We start from the raw sequence: 14,847 nt of genomic DNA, 5'->3' as shown, positions 1-14,847 counted from the left end.
AAAGTGATTATTTGTTGCAGTGTGAGAGAGAGAGGTGGTGAATAGGAGTGAGAAAGAGAGTAAGAGAAAAAAAAACTTATGAGGGAGAAAAATGAGAAAGAGAGAAGGGAATGAACAGAGATACAGAGAGAAAGATATGAGCTACTTGATACGCACGCAGTGATAACAATGTTGCTTTATTGTAATAATAATTTAGAAAAAAGACGGAATTAATCTCAAGGCTAACTAGTGCGACACACACACAGTGTGGTCATCTGTGGATCTTAAAGGTTAAATGCATAATGTGTTATCTGATGGTGGACCCTGTTGCGATATGGCATCACGAAAATTGTTGCCGATCTGACTTTCTGCCTCATGTACACACAATTGCAGGGTCTCAATTGTTTCTCACTCTTGATCTTTTTATTTATTTTTTATTTATTATTATTATTATTATTATTATTATTTATAAAATTTTCGCCCCCCCAGGCCCCGATGTGGGTCAGTGACCTGTGCCCGGGTGGGCTAATCCCCGTAAAAAAATATATTAACTCCAAGGAAACATGACTGTGATGTTTGGTAGTATCTGTCAGATCGGACAACTCGCCAACTGCAGTGGCTAACCATTACTCCAGAACACCCATACTGTAATTATCAACATCTAGGTCCCTAATTACTGCTGGGTAAACAAGACACACAAACCCTGACTTTTGTTTGTCCTACGGCAATTAAGTGCGTTCTCATAGGCCGGGGATTTCCCTTGGGGGACATAATTTAAGCTTCTGGGAAAATTTTAGCATTATATCATTGTGAAAATTTTAAGTAACGATATTTTCTCCAGTGATTAGGTTCGAGTACTGTGAATTTATCCTTGGCGTTTGTTTTGAGTATAGTGAAAGGTTATTATTGAAAGAGCAACGTCACTAGTGGAGTTCCCCAAGGCTCAGTACTTGGACCATTATTATTTATTATATACATAAACGACATAGATATCGGCATAGACAGCAACATAAGTAAATTTGCTGATGACACTAAAATAGGACGTGTTATTAAATCTGACGAGGACTCCGCAAAACTACAGGAGGATCTAAACAAATTTTTCGAATGGTCTGAAAAATGGCAGATAAAATTCAACGTGGACAAATGTAAAGTACTCAGTATAGGAGATGTAAACAGGGAAACCAGTTACCAGATGAACAACGATGCCATTGAGAAATCCGATTGCGAGAGAGATTAAGGAGTATTGATAAGTAGGAATCTTAAGCCAAGTTAACAATGTGTTTTTGCTCGTAACAAGGCTAATAAAGTACTTGGGTTCATACAAAGGAGTGTTAGTTACAAGACTAGCGAGGTCATCTTAAGATTATATCTTGCGCTTGTGAGACCACACCTGGATTACGCAGCTCAGTTCTGGTCACCGTATTACAGAATGGATATAGAATCCTTGGAAAGAATTCAGAGGAGAATGGCAAGACTAATCCCGGGCATTAGGAACCTTGAGTATAGAGACAGGTTAAAGCATCTTAATTTGCACTCCCTCGAGAGACGTAGAGCGAGGGGCGACTTGATAGAGGTGTATAAATGGAAGTCAGGGCTAAAAAAAAGGGGACATTACAAAGGTACTCAAACTATCCAACCAGGAGCGAACTCATAACAATGGTTTTAAATTAGACAAATTTAGATTTAGGCGCGAAATAGGTAAACACTGGTTTGGAAACAGAGTAGTGGATGACTGGAACAAGTTACCAAACATCATCATTAACTCGAATACGCTGGATAGCTTCAAACATAGGTTGGATGCTTATATGAGCAATAGGGGTTGGGTGTAAACGGGACTGCCCAGTATGGGCCAATAGGCCCGCTGCAGTTTCCTCCATTCAATTTCAATTGTTTATTCCTTGATAGAGGAAGCGGGATCCTCGTGCTGTCACTAGGTACCCCTGTACAATGACACCAGAAGCATCTGGCAAGTGTGACAAATTTCCTCCATTCTTATGTTCTTGTGTTCTTATACTGGATAAACACCCTTCTTGTGTGTGTCAAGGGTTCGAGTCCCTGCTTGGCCCGGCCACAGTCAATAACTCGAGACAATCAGGCATAAACGCTGTGCATTATATCACCCGAGTCTCACCACGAGCGTCCGACTGTCTCAAGTAAAAATTTTTTTTTTTTTTATGATGAACTTCTACACCAAAACTGAAATCAAATCATTGAGATTATTTGGCTAAGGATAGACGATTTTATTCAGTATAGAGGGGAGACCGTACGTAAGTGGTTAGGCGAAGAGGAGGAGGCTTAGGAGAAAGGAACAAAAGGGAGGGAATGGAGGAGACGGGAACAGATAGGACAACGAGGATGAAAGGGGAGGAAGAAGAGAAGAACAACAATAACTCACCGGCAGCTAGGTTGTGGAAGGCGGTAAAGACCCCACAGAAAGACGTGATGATGCCGACCCGCCACTGCCACTTGCCGTAGTCTCCCACATGGCGGAGGATAGTTTGGAACATCTCACTACTGCTGCTGCCTCCTCCCGTCCCTTCCTCCACCTCCTTCGCCTGTCTCTCCTTATTATCGTTCTTCATTCCCCTATCCAATTCTTCCTTATCTGTCGTTTCTTCTTTCACCGTACCTTTCTCCTCGTTCGTATCACCCGTATTGTCGTTTTTCGCCTCCTTCTCAGACATCGTGATAGGAAGTATCGTGGGTTTTTTCAAGAGTGATTTTAGGAAGAGATTCAATGTTGTTTCTCGTCGTTGGTGTTGTTTACAAAGAGGCGATGTTCATTTTATTCCTCTTGTCTCTGTGTGTGTGTGTGTCTGTGACTTCTTCTTCTCCCTGTTGCTGTTGCTAAGTAGAAAGAAATGTAATTTATGTTTTTATATACATACATATATTCAGAGTCACACATATATGAATAAATACATAACAGACATATATTACCATATATTAAATTTTTGCTGAGTTTTATTTTGTTTTGTTTTGTTTTCAGTTTTTGTGTTATTGTTATTGTGTTTCTTTTACATTTCCCTGTGTTTTTTGTTGTTGTTTTGTTGTTATTGTTGTTTTTTGCATATTCCTGTGTTGCTATTATTGTTTTATTGTTATTGTTTTTGTTTTGTTTTTAAATTTTCCTGTTTTTGTTTTGTTATTATTGTTGTTGTTTTTCTGTATTGTTATTATTATTTTGTTTAAATTTTCATGTATTGTTATTACAATTATTTTGTTGTTGTTTACATTTTCCTGTTTTTGTTGTCATTTTGTTGTTGTTGTTATTTACATTTTTCTCTTTGTTTCGTGGTTCTGCACCTGCATTTTTTTTTTTTACTGGGATTAACCCACCCGGACACAGGTCACTGCCCCACATCGGGGCCTGGGGGACGAACATGCAATAATAATTATAAATAATACTAATAATAATTCATAGTAAATGCAATTTATAATTAAAAATAAAATAATAATGATAATAATAATAATAATAATAGTAATAATAATACTAAATACAAAAATGAAAAAAAGATCAAAAGTGAGAAACAATATATGTATGTTGTGTTGATAGTAGTAAGAGAAACAATTGAGACCCTGCAATTGTGTGTAAATGAGGCAGAAATTCTGGGCAGCAACCTAGGACTTAGTCGCAATTTTCGTGATGCCATTTACATTCGACTCCCTGTGATTACTAACCTTCCCACCTACAACTACTACTACCACCACCTCCCTAGCTACAACTACTACGGCCTCCCTACCTACAGCAACCACTATTACCTTTCCACTTCTCTACCTACAACCACCACCCCCTCCCCACCTACAACTACCACCACCTCACCACCTACAACCACTACTACCTCCTCACCTACAACCACCACCACCTTCCCTCCCTACAACAACAACCACCATCTACTCACCTAATATTCACTATATAACCTAAACTAACCAAACCAAACCACATTACTAATCTTATAAAACACTCCTTTCATATATCCTAATGTATAGGTACATATAATGATATCGAATGTTCAGTATGTAACCTATAGCCACTTGGGGTCTGGACTGAGTCGGTGTTATATGAGTGTTTCCGTCTGGATGATGTACAGATGATATATTAAGTGTATATATAGGAATGTTAGTGTGTGTGTATACTTCAAGCAGATAATATAGTGGTTGGTATACAGTATATTATCACTGGGTACAGATACGGTGTACATATTTTGATAAAAGATAATGTGTGGATGTTCTGAGATTAAGAAAGAGAAAATGTCCGTGTGTCTGTCTCGTCTGTCCGTGTGCGTGTGCCTGTTTCTATGTCTGTCTGTGATTCTGTCTATATCTGTATGTGTGTTTGTCTATCTGTTTATTCGTTTGTACATAGAAGCTTTAACGTATGTGTGTGTGTGTGTGTTAGCAATGCTCCTTGTGTGTGTTTCTACATGCATGCATCTGAAGACATATACATATGGACGTAAAGATGACAACGCTTTACTTACTGTTATTGTTATTATTTTTACACAACTAAATCACATTAAATTATAACAGTATATGAACAGTTTTATTTAGACATAACTGGGTCATTAACCACTTCCAACCACTGTGCTCTACTTTAGTTTTTGCAGCTATCTAAGTCTGTAAATAATTTAACACTGTCGAATATTGTCACGCAGTCACTAGTCAGGGGTTAGCGACATTATGTTATTGTGCGTTTTCTTTATTAGTAAATACGATAGTCGTTAAAAAAAATTGAGAATGATACAATGTTGTTGAAAGTTATTAGGGAGTTTTATGTGTCTTAACATGTGATGGTTTTATGCTTGTGTTATTAATAAGAAATACACTAGTCATCAACAATTTAAAAAATAGATGAGTGACCCATAGGGTTGTTGGCGAGCGTTAATCGTTTTCTTTCTATTCGAATTACTGTAATATTATAGATCTACAATTTTATTTATTTTTTTAGTGTAATAAATTATCTTATATTAATATATCTTAAATGGCTACTATTATTAATCGCTCTATGATAATTAATTGCTTTTAAAAATTCGCAAACAAATCAGTTAAGATATCCAACATATCTAGTGTTATCAATTAACTGGTAAACCTATTAGAAACATCAAACAAAGCGTCAATCAACTCATGTCTAGTAATTAAGTACTTAACGTAACCTTCACACAGTCAGAAAACCTCGTAACTATTCACTTTATTTTATTTAAGGTTTATTACAGAGCCAGACACTCCCTCACCCCAGCGTTCATGAGTTTGTTTTAGGGATAAGGGGCCACTTCGCCGTTTGGCTATTTCGGCCGATTCATGAGTTTCTTCCCTCCAGTTTAAGTATGTTACTGTAAGCGTTCATTTCTCTACCAACGGTTGCTAAATGATCGTATGCAATAGTCAGTTATGGCGACTAGTCTCAACGAAGCGTAGTTTTAAAGTCATTTTGTGCCGTAGTTGAAGATTTATCAAGTAGATATATTGTTTTATACGTTCAGTTACGAGAGAAATTTCAACTGACGAAATTTAACATTTGAAGTAGGACGTTCCTGGTTCGTTTAACTCTCTCTCTCTCTCTCTCTCTCTCTCTCTCTCTCTCTCTCTCTCTCTTTCCTCATTCTGATCATCTGTCTATAAAAACTGATTCTTCAATTCTCTCTTCATATCTATAACTTATAACCTAACCTGAAAAGTTTATTTATTTCATTATTGTATTAGCAACACATCGTCTTCGTGCCAAAACAAGACAAGAGGTGAGAAGCGGGTTTGTAAAGCGACGAACAACACTACTACCCAATGAATGAAGAGTCACGAGTAAGCTGCTCATCCATAAATCCAAGCTCATAACAGGCGGTTATATCTATCGTAGGTGGATGTGTCGTCAAGAGCTGTAGGTGGATGTGTCGTTAAGAGCTATACGTAGGTGGATGTGTCGAGCTATAGGTGGATGTGTCGTCAAGAGCTATAGGTGGATGTGTCGTCAAGAGCTATAGGTGGATGTGTCGAGCTATAGGTGGATGTGTCGTTAAGAGCTATAGGTGGATGTGTCGAGCTATAGGTGGATGTGCCGTCAAGAGCTATAGTGAATGCCGCCGGTGAGCCAGGTGGATGTCGTTAAGAGCTATAGGTGGATGCTCTAGCTATAGGTGGATGTCGTCAAGAGCTATAGTGGATGTGTCGAGCTATAGGTGGATGTGTTGCCGTTAGAGCTATAGGTGGATGTGTCGAGCCATAGGTGGATGTGTCGTCAAGAGCTATAGGTGGATGGCTCGTCAAGAGCTTTAGTGGATGCTCGTCAAGAGCTATAGGTGGATGTGTCGAGCTATAGGTGGATGTACGTTAAGAGCTATAGGTGGATGTGTCGAGCTATAGGTGGATGTGTCGTTAAGAGCTATAGGTGGATGTGTCGTCAAGAGCTATAGGATGTCGTCAAGAGCTATTGATGCATGTGCCGTCAAGAGCTATAGGTGGATGTGTCGTTAAGAGCTATAGGTGGATGTGTCGTCAAGAGCTATAGGTGGATGTGTCGTTAAGAGCTATAGTGTGATGTGTGTCGTTAAGAGCTAGCTATGTAGTCGTTAAGAGCTATTGATGGATGTGTCGTTAAGAGCCAGGTGGATGTGTCGTTAAGAGCCATAGGTGGATGTCGTTAAGAGCTATAGGTGGGTGTGCCGTTAAGAGCTATATAGGTGGATGTGTCGAGCTATAGATGGATGTGTCGTTAAGAGCTATAGGTGGATGTAAGTCGTTAAGAGCTATAGCTATGTGTCGTTAAGAGCTATTGGTGGATTTTGTCGTTAAGAGCTATGGAAGTGTATCGTTAAGAGCCATTGATGGATGTGTCGTTAAGAGCTATAGGTGGATGTCGTTAAGAGCTATAGCTACAAATGTTATGGTTATTGATGGATGTGTCGTTAAGATATAGGTGGATGTGTCGTTAAGAGCTATAGCTATGTGTCGTTAAGAGCTGGATGTGTCGTTAAGAGCTATAGGTGGATGTGTCGTTAAGAGCTATAGCTATGTGTCGTTAAGAGCTATTGATGGATGTGTCGTTAAGAGCTATTGGTGGATGTGTCGTTAAGAGCTATAGGTGGATGTGTCGTTAAGAGCTATAGCTATGTGTCGTTAAGAGCTATTGATGGATGTGTCGTTAAGAGCTATAGGTGGATGTGTCGTTAAGAGCTATAGCTATGTGTCGTTAAGAGCTATTGATGGATGTGTCGTTAAGAGCTATTGGTGGATGTGTCGTTAAGAGCTATAGGTGGATGTGTCGTTAAGAGCTATAGCTATGTGTCGTTAAGAGCTATTGATGGATGTGTCGTTAAGAGCTATAGGTGGATGTGTCGTTAAGAGCTATAGCTATGTGTCGTTAAGAGCTATTGATGGATGTGTCGTTAAGAGCTATAGGTAGATTTGTCGTCAAGAGCTATAGGTGGATGTGTCGTTAAGAGCTAAAGGTGGATGTGTCAAGAGCTATAGTCACGGTGAGAGAACAACCCCCACCCTCTTTCAACACAGTCTTTGTTCAATACCAAGAACCTGATTACTCTCTCTCTCTCTCTCTCTCTTTCATTTCCTTTATCCTTTCAATCTTACACCTGTTTCACTCTCCTTTGGTTCGCTACCCCATCCTCTCTCTCCCCCCCATCATCAGTTATGTATTCCACCTGCTCAAAACCTACCCATTAAGCGGTCATTTTTACCCCTTGCGTCATGTTTAGTACTTCTCTTCACCACACACACACACACACATACACACACATACACACATACACACTTTAGCATATTCATTCCCATTAAGTCCTGTAATTGGGAGGGAGAGTATGTGTTAACCCTCTTCCCTTGTGTTAAGAACTGGGTTTAAATCTCTCTCTCTCTCTCTCTCTCTCTCTCTCTCTCTCTCTCTCTCTCTCTCTCTCTCTCTCTCTCTCTCTCTCTCTCTACCCTAACGTTTGATGCCTTTCCATCTGCTCAGGGTCAACAAAAGGCATCGTGAAAGCACAGTTTATGCTTGTACAAACACCAGACTGATAATAATTTTGCATGTTACTCTACGTCCCATTAAAGACCACTGTTAAACCATTTTATTTTTAACAGTATCGTTTAGTCGATTTTTTTTATACACTCGGTATCCATCTTTAGTCTCTGGGGGTCATTGTATAATAAATTATTGACAGACGGAACTTCAAATTTATAATGAAAGACGTAGAGTCAATCATGATTATCATTATATAAACCCACAGGTGTATCTCAAGGTGTAGTGGATCTAAAGGACTGTTTTTCTTGTTAATTTCAGCTTCTAATAGTGAAGAAAAATTACCATTGATATTCACAAAAACTGGAGTGAGTCACGTCCAACCCTCAGTGTCGAGTACTCCACATGATGACGTCTAGAATGATAACTATAGTGTGGTCTTGGGGAATCCTGGCTGTAGTTACGACGTCTATATTCCCATTTAGAGAGAAATTTCAAGGGGCATTGGAAACCCTCAAGATGGCCTCCTGAGCTGGAATGTCTTCAATTGATGAGACAGATACCTCGCATGCTTGTATTGTTTCGCCAGGTGTTTCATTTATACCTTGACAGCAATAAGGAGAATTAAATCCCTTCGTCAGATTTTAGGGTCATAGTGGAGGAGTGCCGTGCCCCTCCTCCCCTCTTACACCCCCCACCTTCCCCCTCACCCGTCATTTAAACAACTATCGAAAAAAATAATAATAATGTATGACTTTCACTTCTGACTAAACTGGCACTTTGACATCCCTTGACACCACACACACACACACGAACAAAATTGACGCGCTGGGTATAAAATATTCTTTCGACATCAAACTCTATTGAATTTCTTAGTACTCAGGAAGCTTCTTACACCACCAACTACTAATAAAATATGACCAAGTTTACCTTATTCAGCTCTCACCTTCTGCTGCCTCTAACACACATTCATAAACGTACACCATATTAGGATCTCTCTCTCTTTCTCTCTCTCTTTCTCTCTTACACTCTCTCTCCCCCGCTTCTTTCTCATCCTCTTCCTGTGTGCCTTCCCCTTTATGATCTATCAGCACAGCACCATCCGCACACAGCAACAGCAACGATGACTTGTATCCACGCTTGACCCATTAAGAAATATTTATTCCCAACCCCCTCTAGCGACTTCTAAAACCACCAAGACCTCTTTCTCCAATCACTATGACTCTGCCAAGCTATAACTCTAAACATGACCACGGTCTCAAAGTTCTCAAGTAAGTGATAAGAGTTCCGAACTGTTCTATACCAATACAAAGTGAGATATGAAATTACTGTAGTAGATATTTGAGAGAAGTTGGAGGTATCTTGTCAAGGTATGGTAAGTGATTTTGGTGGTTGTGCTGAGTGGTTGTGGTGGTGGTGGTGGTGGTGGCAGTGAGTGGTAGTGGTGGTGGTGGCAGTGGTGGTAGTGACAGTAAGTGGTAGTGACAGTGAGTGGTAGTAGTGGTGGTAGTGTTAGTGAAGTGGTAGTGGTGGTGGTGGCAGTAAGTGGTGGTGGTGGTAGTGACAGTGAGTGGTAATGGTGGTGGTGGTGGCAGTGAAGTGGTGGTGGTGGTGGTGGAGGTGGCGGTGGTGGTGGTGTGGTGGTGGCAGTGGTGGTGGTGACAGTGGTGGTGGTGGGTGGTGGTGGTGGTGGTGAGGTGGTGGTGGTGGTGGTGGTGGTGGTGTGGTGGTGTGTGTGGGGTGGTGGTGTGTGGTGGTGGTGTGGTGTGGTGGTGGTGGTGGCAGTGGTGGTGGGTGGTGGTGGTGGTGGCAGTGGTGGTGGTGGTGGTGGTGGTGGTGGTGGTGGGGTGGTGGTGGTGGTGGTGGTGGGTGGTGGTGGTGGTGGTGGTGGTGGCAGTGGTGGTGGTGAAGGTGGTGGTGGTGGTGGTGGTGGTGGTGGTGGCAGTGGTGGTGGTGGTGGTGGAGTGGTGAGTGTGGTAGTGGTGGTGGTGGCAGTAATTGGTAGTAGTGGTGGTGGTGGCAGTAAGTGGTAGTGGTGGTGGTGGCAGTAATTGGTAGTAGTGGTGGTGGTGGCAGTAAGTGGTAGTGGTGGTGGTGGCAGTAAGTGGTAGTGGTGATGGCAGTAAGTGGTATAATAGTGGAGGCGGTAATACCCGCATGTGCTCGGACGTAGGTGGCTCACTTACGACCACCTGAAAAGGATATGCTAATTCCCAGGTCCCCCTTGACGACCATGATGCCACTACGACCTCCAAACGACTTCACTAAGACGACTCTGCAAGGGTACGACCGAGAGCCACAACCACGTCCTTCACTACGACTCTGCCAGGCTTTTACGACGCTGAGTACGACCACGGCCTCAACATACACTTGCAAGAAAACATGACACACCAACACCGTATGATCATCAGCCTTAGCCTGAAAACTGTTTTTTTACCTATGTAGACACGTACAGTAGATTGAATGTTAATGTGCTGTAATATAAAAGTTGAAATATTTCACATTTCTTGATTGCTATATAAAAACAAATTATGAATCATTTCCTAAATATAGAGCTGCAGTAATATTTATGTTGAATACTATAAAATGAATTTAAAGTTGAATTTTATGTTACTTTGGTTGATTAATCATGATTGATTCTTCGTTTGATATCAATGGGGTAACAAAATATTTTTGGTCCAAGTCAGGTAAACCAGACATAGAACGTCAGTAAAGGGCTTGAGAGTAACAGTTTTTTGTTGTTTATGAAAAAATGAAACAAGATGAAAGAATTTGTTCTCTTATTTTCATTGTTTTCTGTCTGTCTATATCTTAAATATGTTCCATAATATGGGAAATGAAGTAAATATAGGAGCACAAGGGACAAAATATAAATAATGTAACTAATAATACATTTATAAGAACTTTCTAGAAATAAAAACTTTGGAGAGGCATCAGAGTTTTGGCTGGATCACCATACTGTCATTAATGCCTTGTACCGGTAAATATGAAATTACAGAGATAAACTTCAACTAATCGGCCCGATTAATCGGTCAAAAGGCCGATTACTGATTAATCGGCAAATTGGCAAAATTCCATTGGTCAATATCCCATAACTTACTTATATTAATTAACAATAATAATGAAATCGTAAGTTTTCTCCTGCGTATTATACAAATGTTTTCCAAGTTCATTTACACACTTATAAACATTGAAATTACATCTATTCAGAGATATATAACAATTATAACTAACCAAATATATCAAAATTTTTATCTAATAAAAAATACACAAAGTTTACCTAATCAGAAAAAAATATATAACTAAAAATTATCATAAAATTAACTATTGTACAGTATATGTATACTATGGTCACCTCCTGAGTAACCTACAACATCCAAGTCCGCGATATTATCCATTAAAGTAGAGAACTGTCTGGGTTAAGAGATGGTCCCTGTGGAACACCCAGAGTGAATAGAGGACAACTCACCGCGACACAACCTCTTCCCTCACCGGTCACATCACAACTGCCCTTGCCTAAGTTGCCTCACGAGAACAACGTGCTCTAGTGCCAGGCGTTATCTCTTGCTAATGTATATGCTTAGCGATGTCGTACCTCTTCGAAGATGTTATTGTATGAGGCAATCAGGGCTTTCAGATAAACATTGTGTACATGTAATTATATATGTCTGTGTGCGTGTAAGAGAGTTTTTAATTGAAATGAAAAGGGTAATTATAAGAGTATAATGAAAACTTATTTAGATATATCAGAAGGAAAGATGACCCAGAATAGAGTGCGGGAAGTGTACGAAAATTATAGAAGGATAAAGTAAACAGAAAAAAAATTTGGGTGGGTGCTTGATGGCAGCCAGAGCCGACTTTCGCTTCTAACCCGCGACAAGACTGGACCAATATAATTGGATAATTAGATTCAAACCAGCTAACTGATAACGCGAAATGAAAAATATTGTTAGTAGATAATTTCCATCACATTTCAATAAAAAAACTCGAGGCACTGGAGACAGGTTAGCTACAATCTACTGTGATAAGCGAATATTGGGAAACGAAAGGTTACTCAAGAAGTGTGTATTACTTTTATCCTCTTCACCACCAACAGCTCAACGGATGGTTTATAATGAAGAATTCTGTGGTTTTTACCGGTTCATTTTGTATGTCAGTTGAGAATTGGGAGTGTGTGCCTAGTATTTTACTCACACTACGTATCTTGCAGGTCTCTGCCTGCTTATCATGAATGTTTTTCAATTTCAATTGTTTATTCCTTGATGGAGGAAGCGGGATCCTCGTGGTGTCACTAGGTACCCCTGTACAATAACACCAGAAGTATCTGGCAAGTGTCACAAGTACATACAGTATAAATATTATAAAGGGGCTTACTGAAGCCTAAGGAAGGAAGGGTATTCCTTTAACACGCAATCAATGTTATTTACATAATATCTGGCCAGTATGGGGAGGATCATCGTGTCTCCGTCAGGGGGTCGTGGTGTGGTGGTCCAGCAGGCGTCACGGAAGCGTTGTGTGTGGGGACATCTTAGGAGGTAGTGGATAAAGCTGTGGCTGTCGGGTCTTCTGCATAATGCACAAGAGCGTTGCTCAGGGGATGCGGGGATACCAATCTCCCAAGCAAAGTCATACCCAATGATGATACGGGCAGCAATCACGTCCCCTTTCCGCGACCCTTTCCCGTAGACGTACGAGAGGTCAGGAAGTTTACGGAGGACATCGTACCAGGTGGGCGGGGAGTCCAGGGGGATGGCTGCTTCCCGAGCTTCTCTCTGTTTGCGGCGAATTTGGGTCCTAAGCTGTAAAAGTGATCGAGGAACAACGTAGTCAGGTGTGGCCTTGTTGCAGCCAGTCTTGGCAAGGCCATCTGCTGCCTCATTCCCCAAGATACCGACATGACTGGGTATCCATAGGAATGTCACAGGACGGCCTGCATCCTGAAGTGTGGATGTTAACCCTCGTATTCGGAGGATGTGATTGTTTTTCTCCTATTACTCTACTCGAGTTTTCTGTTTTCCCCTTTCTGCCATCCTACGTACAGTATGTGGGTTCATAGAAGAGATAATAGATATTTATGTATAAATCTTTAATTTAAATTTCAGATTGATATTGCTTGTACAGTATATCCAAAAACCATCTATACAATATTTTTTTTTAAATATGATATAACGGACGAAGGTTTTTGGCAACCCTACCGAGACAATAGGAGTCGCAATGCTCATTCTGAAATTTATCGACCTGCCCCAAGTAGAAATAGTTTTTTGAGTTAAAGTGTATTACTTCTAAAACATTGCGTGTCTTTTACTATTTATTATTTACATTAATGACATAAATATAGGTGATGACAGCAAGAGAAATAAATTTGGTGACGACACAAAAATAGGGTGAATTATTACAGGAAGACCTAACAAACGTTTAGCATTGACTGAAAGATGGCTGATGCAGAGGATCCAAATAACACTTACACCAGACGTTGTTATAGGGATACCCAGGGCCGGATTCAGGAGTGGGCAAAGTGGGCAGCTGCCCAGGGGCCTCCACATATTACAATATTTTATTTATTTGTTTATTCATTTGGTTTATTTTTATTTTCATTCTTTAAAAATTTATGTTTATTTTTGACATGTGCGGTAGTAGCTATATCAGGGCTGGTCGACTTGAAACCACATGAATGACTCCAGTCATGTCTCGCTTTTGTGTGTGTGTGTGTGTGTTGGGAATTTGTACACTATCAATAAATATACAGTTAATTAAAATTTCTCAATGTTCTAATTTCCTCAATATAACTGCATATGGCTTCAAAATTCTCCAAAGAAGTGTTAAAATTTCAACATTTTCCCGGGGGGCTTACAGCGCCCCCCGGAACTCCCAGATGTTTAGGCTCGCTTCACTCGCCACCCCATCCTCTTGGGTAGTTATAATGAGGGGGGCCTCCAGAAAGAAGCTGCCCATGGGCCTCCACAGGTCTAAATCCGGCACTGGGGATACTGTCAGTTTAGCTTATTAAATGTAGTTTACTTAATCATCATTAACAATAATATTTCAGACATAATTTTCACTAAAGTGCTCAATGGTACAATTACTTAGCGGAAATATAAAGTAGTCAAATAGGAATCATTAGTATGATCAAATTCAGCAAAAGGTTCGATTGGTAATACTGTACAATCTCACTCAGTTACGAACAATTGATTTTGTTACTTAATTACAGGCTGGAACACGTGTGTACCCAGTGTAGTAGAGAATCTTATTACATTATTATTATTATTATTATTATTATTATTATTATTATTATTATTACAGTACACAGTATTATTAAATTAAATTATCTTAAGATTAGCCCCCGTTTATTTCACCTAACCTAACTTAACCTAATTTAAATGACATAGCATGCCTTGACATAAGTTAACCTATCCTAACCTTGCCTATCTTAATTAACATCACCTAACCTAGCCTGAATTAACCTAACATAACTAAACATAACATAACAAACCTAGTTCTATTAACAAGAAAATATTGGAAATGGTCTTATAATTGTTGTTAGTGGATATCATTTCCAATATTTACTGTAAATAGAACTAAGTAGCTGTATAAACAATGTAGGTATAACAAGAAACTACTAAGATTGCTGCTGCAAAAGGATTTTTCGATCATCCAGCATTAATTTGGCCTGAACTGAGTTTATCTACGCGTCTTGGTAGGATCTTGAACGAAAGAAAAATAAATGTGGTAAAAAGGTACAGAAAACAAATATAAATGATAAGTAAGTTGGCGCTTTGTGGTACTGTGGTGTTGCTGCCGTGTTGTGGTACTGTGGTGTAGCTCCATTTTATCATTTCCACCACTTGTCAGCTTACTGAAGCCGTTCGGGCGGTTGGTCTGCTCTCTTTTTATTGTCCGGTTCTCCCCCAGCC

General features: G+C 39.9%; 1 protein-coding gene across 2 annotated transcripts in view; it reads right to left on the bottom strand.

Annotated features, from left to right (window-relative positions):
- Positions 1-11,513, bottom strand: part of LOC121868362 (organic cation transporter protein-like) — a 31,803-nt gene extending 20,290 nt beyond the window's left edge. For both annotated transcript variants that reach the window (XM_042368885.1, XM_042368886.1), the window contains exons 1-2: positions 11,406-11,513; positions 2,375-2,826 (exon numbers count right to left, since the gene is read on the bottom strand). In XM_042368885.1, coding sequence (XP_042224819.1) covers positions 2,375-2,663 — 289 coding nt within the window. In that variant the 5' untranslated portion in view covers positions 2,664-2,826; positions 11,406-11,513. The remainder of the gene's footprint in view (positions 1-2,374; positions 2,827-11,405) is intronic.
- Between the last annotated feature and the right edge of the window lie 3,334 nt (positions 11,514-14,847).

Source organism: Homarus americanus, unplaced genomic scaffold, assembly GCF_018991925.1.
Source record: "Homarus americanus isolate GMGI-L3 unplaced genomic scaffold, GMGI_Hamer_2.0 scaffold19318, whole genome shotgun sequence".
NCBI classification, from domain to species: domain Eukaryota; kingdom Metazoa; phylum Arthropoda; class Malacostraca; order Decapoda; family Nephropidae; genus Homarus; species Homarus americanus.
The sequence above is the reverse complement of the archived record's forward strand: the minus strand, read 5'-3'. Positions and strand labels throughout refer to the sequence as shown.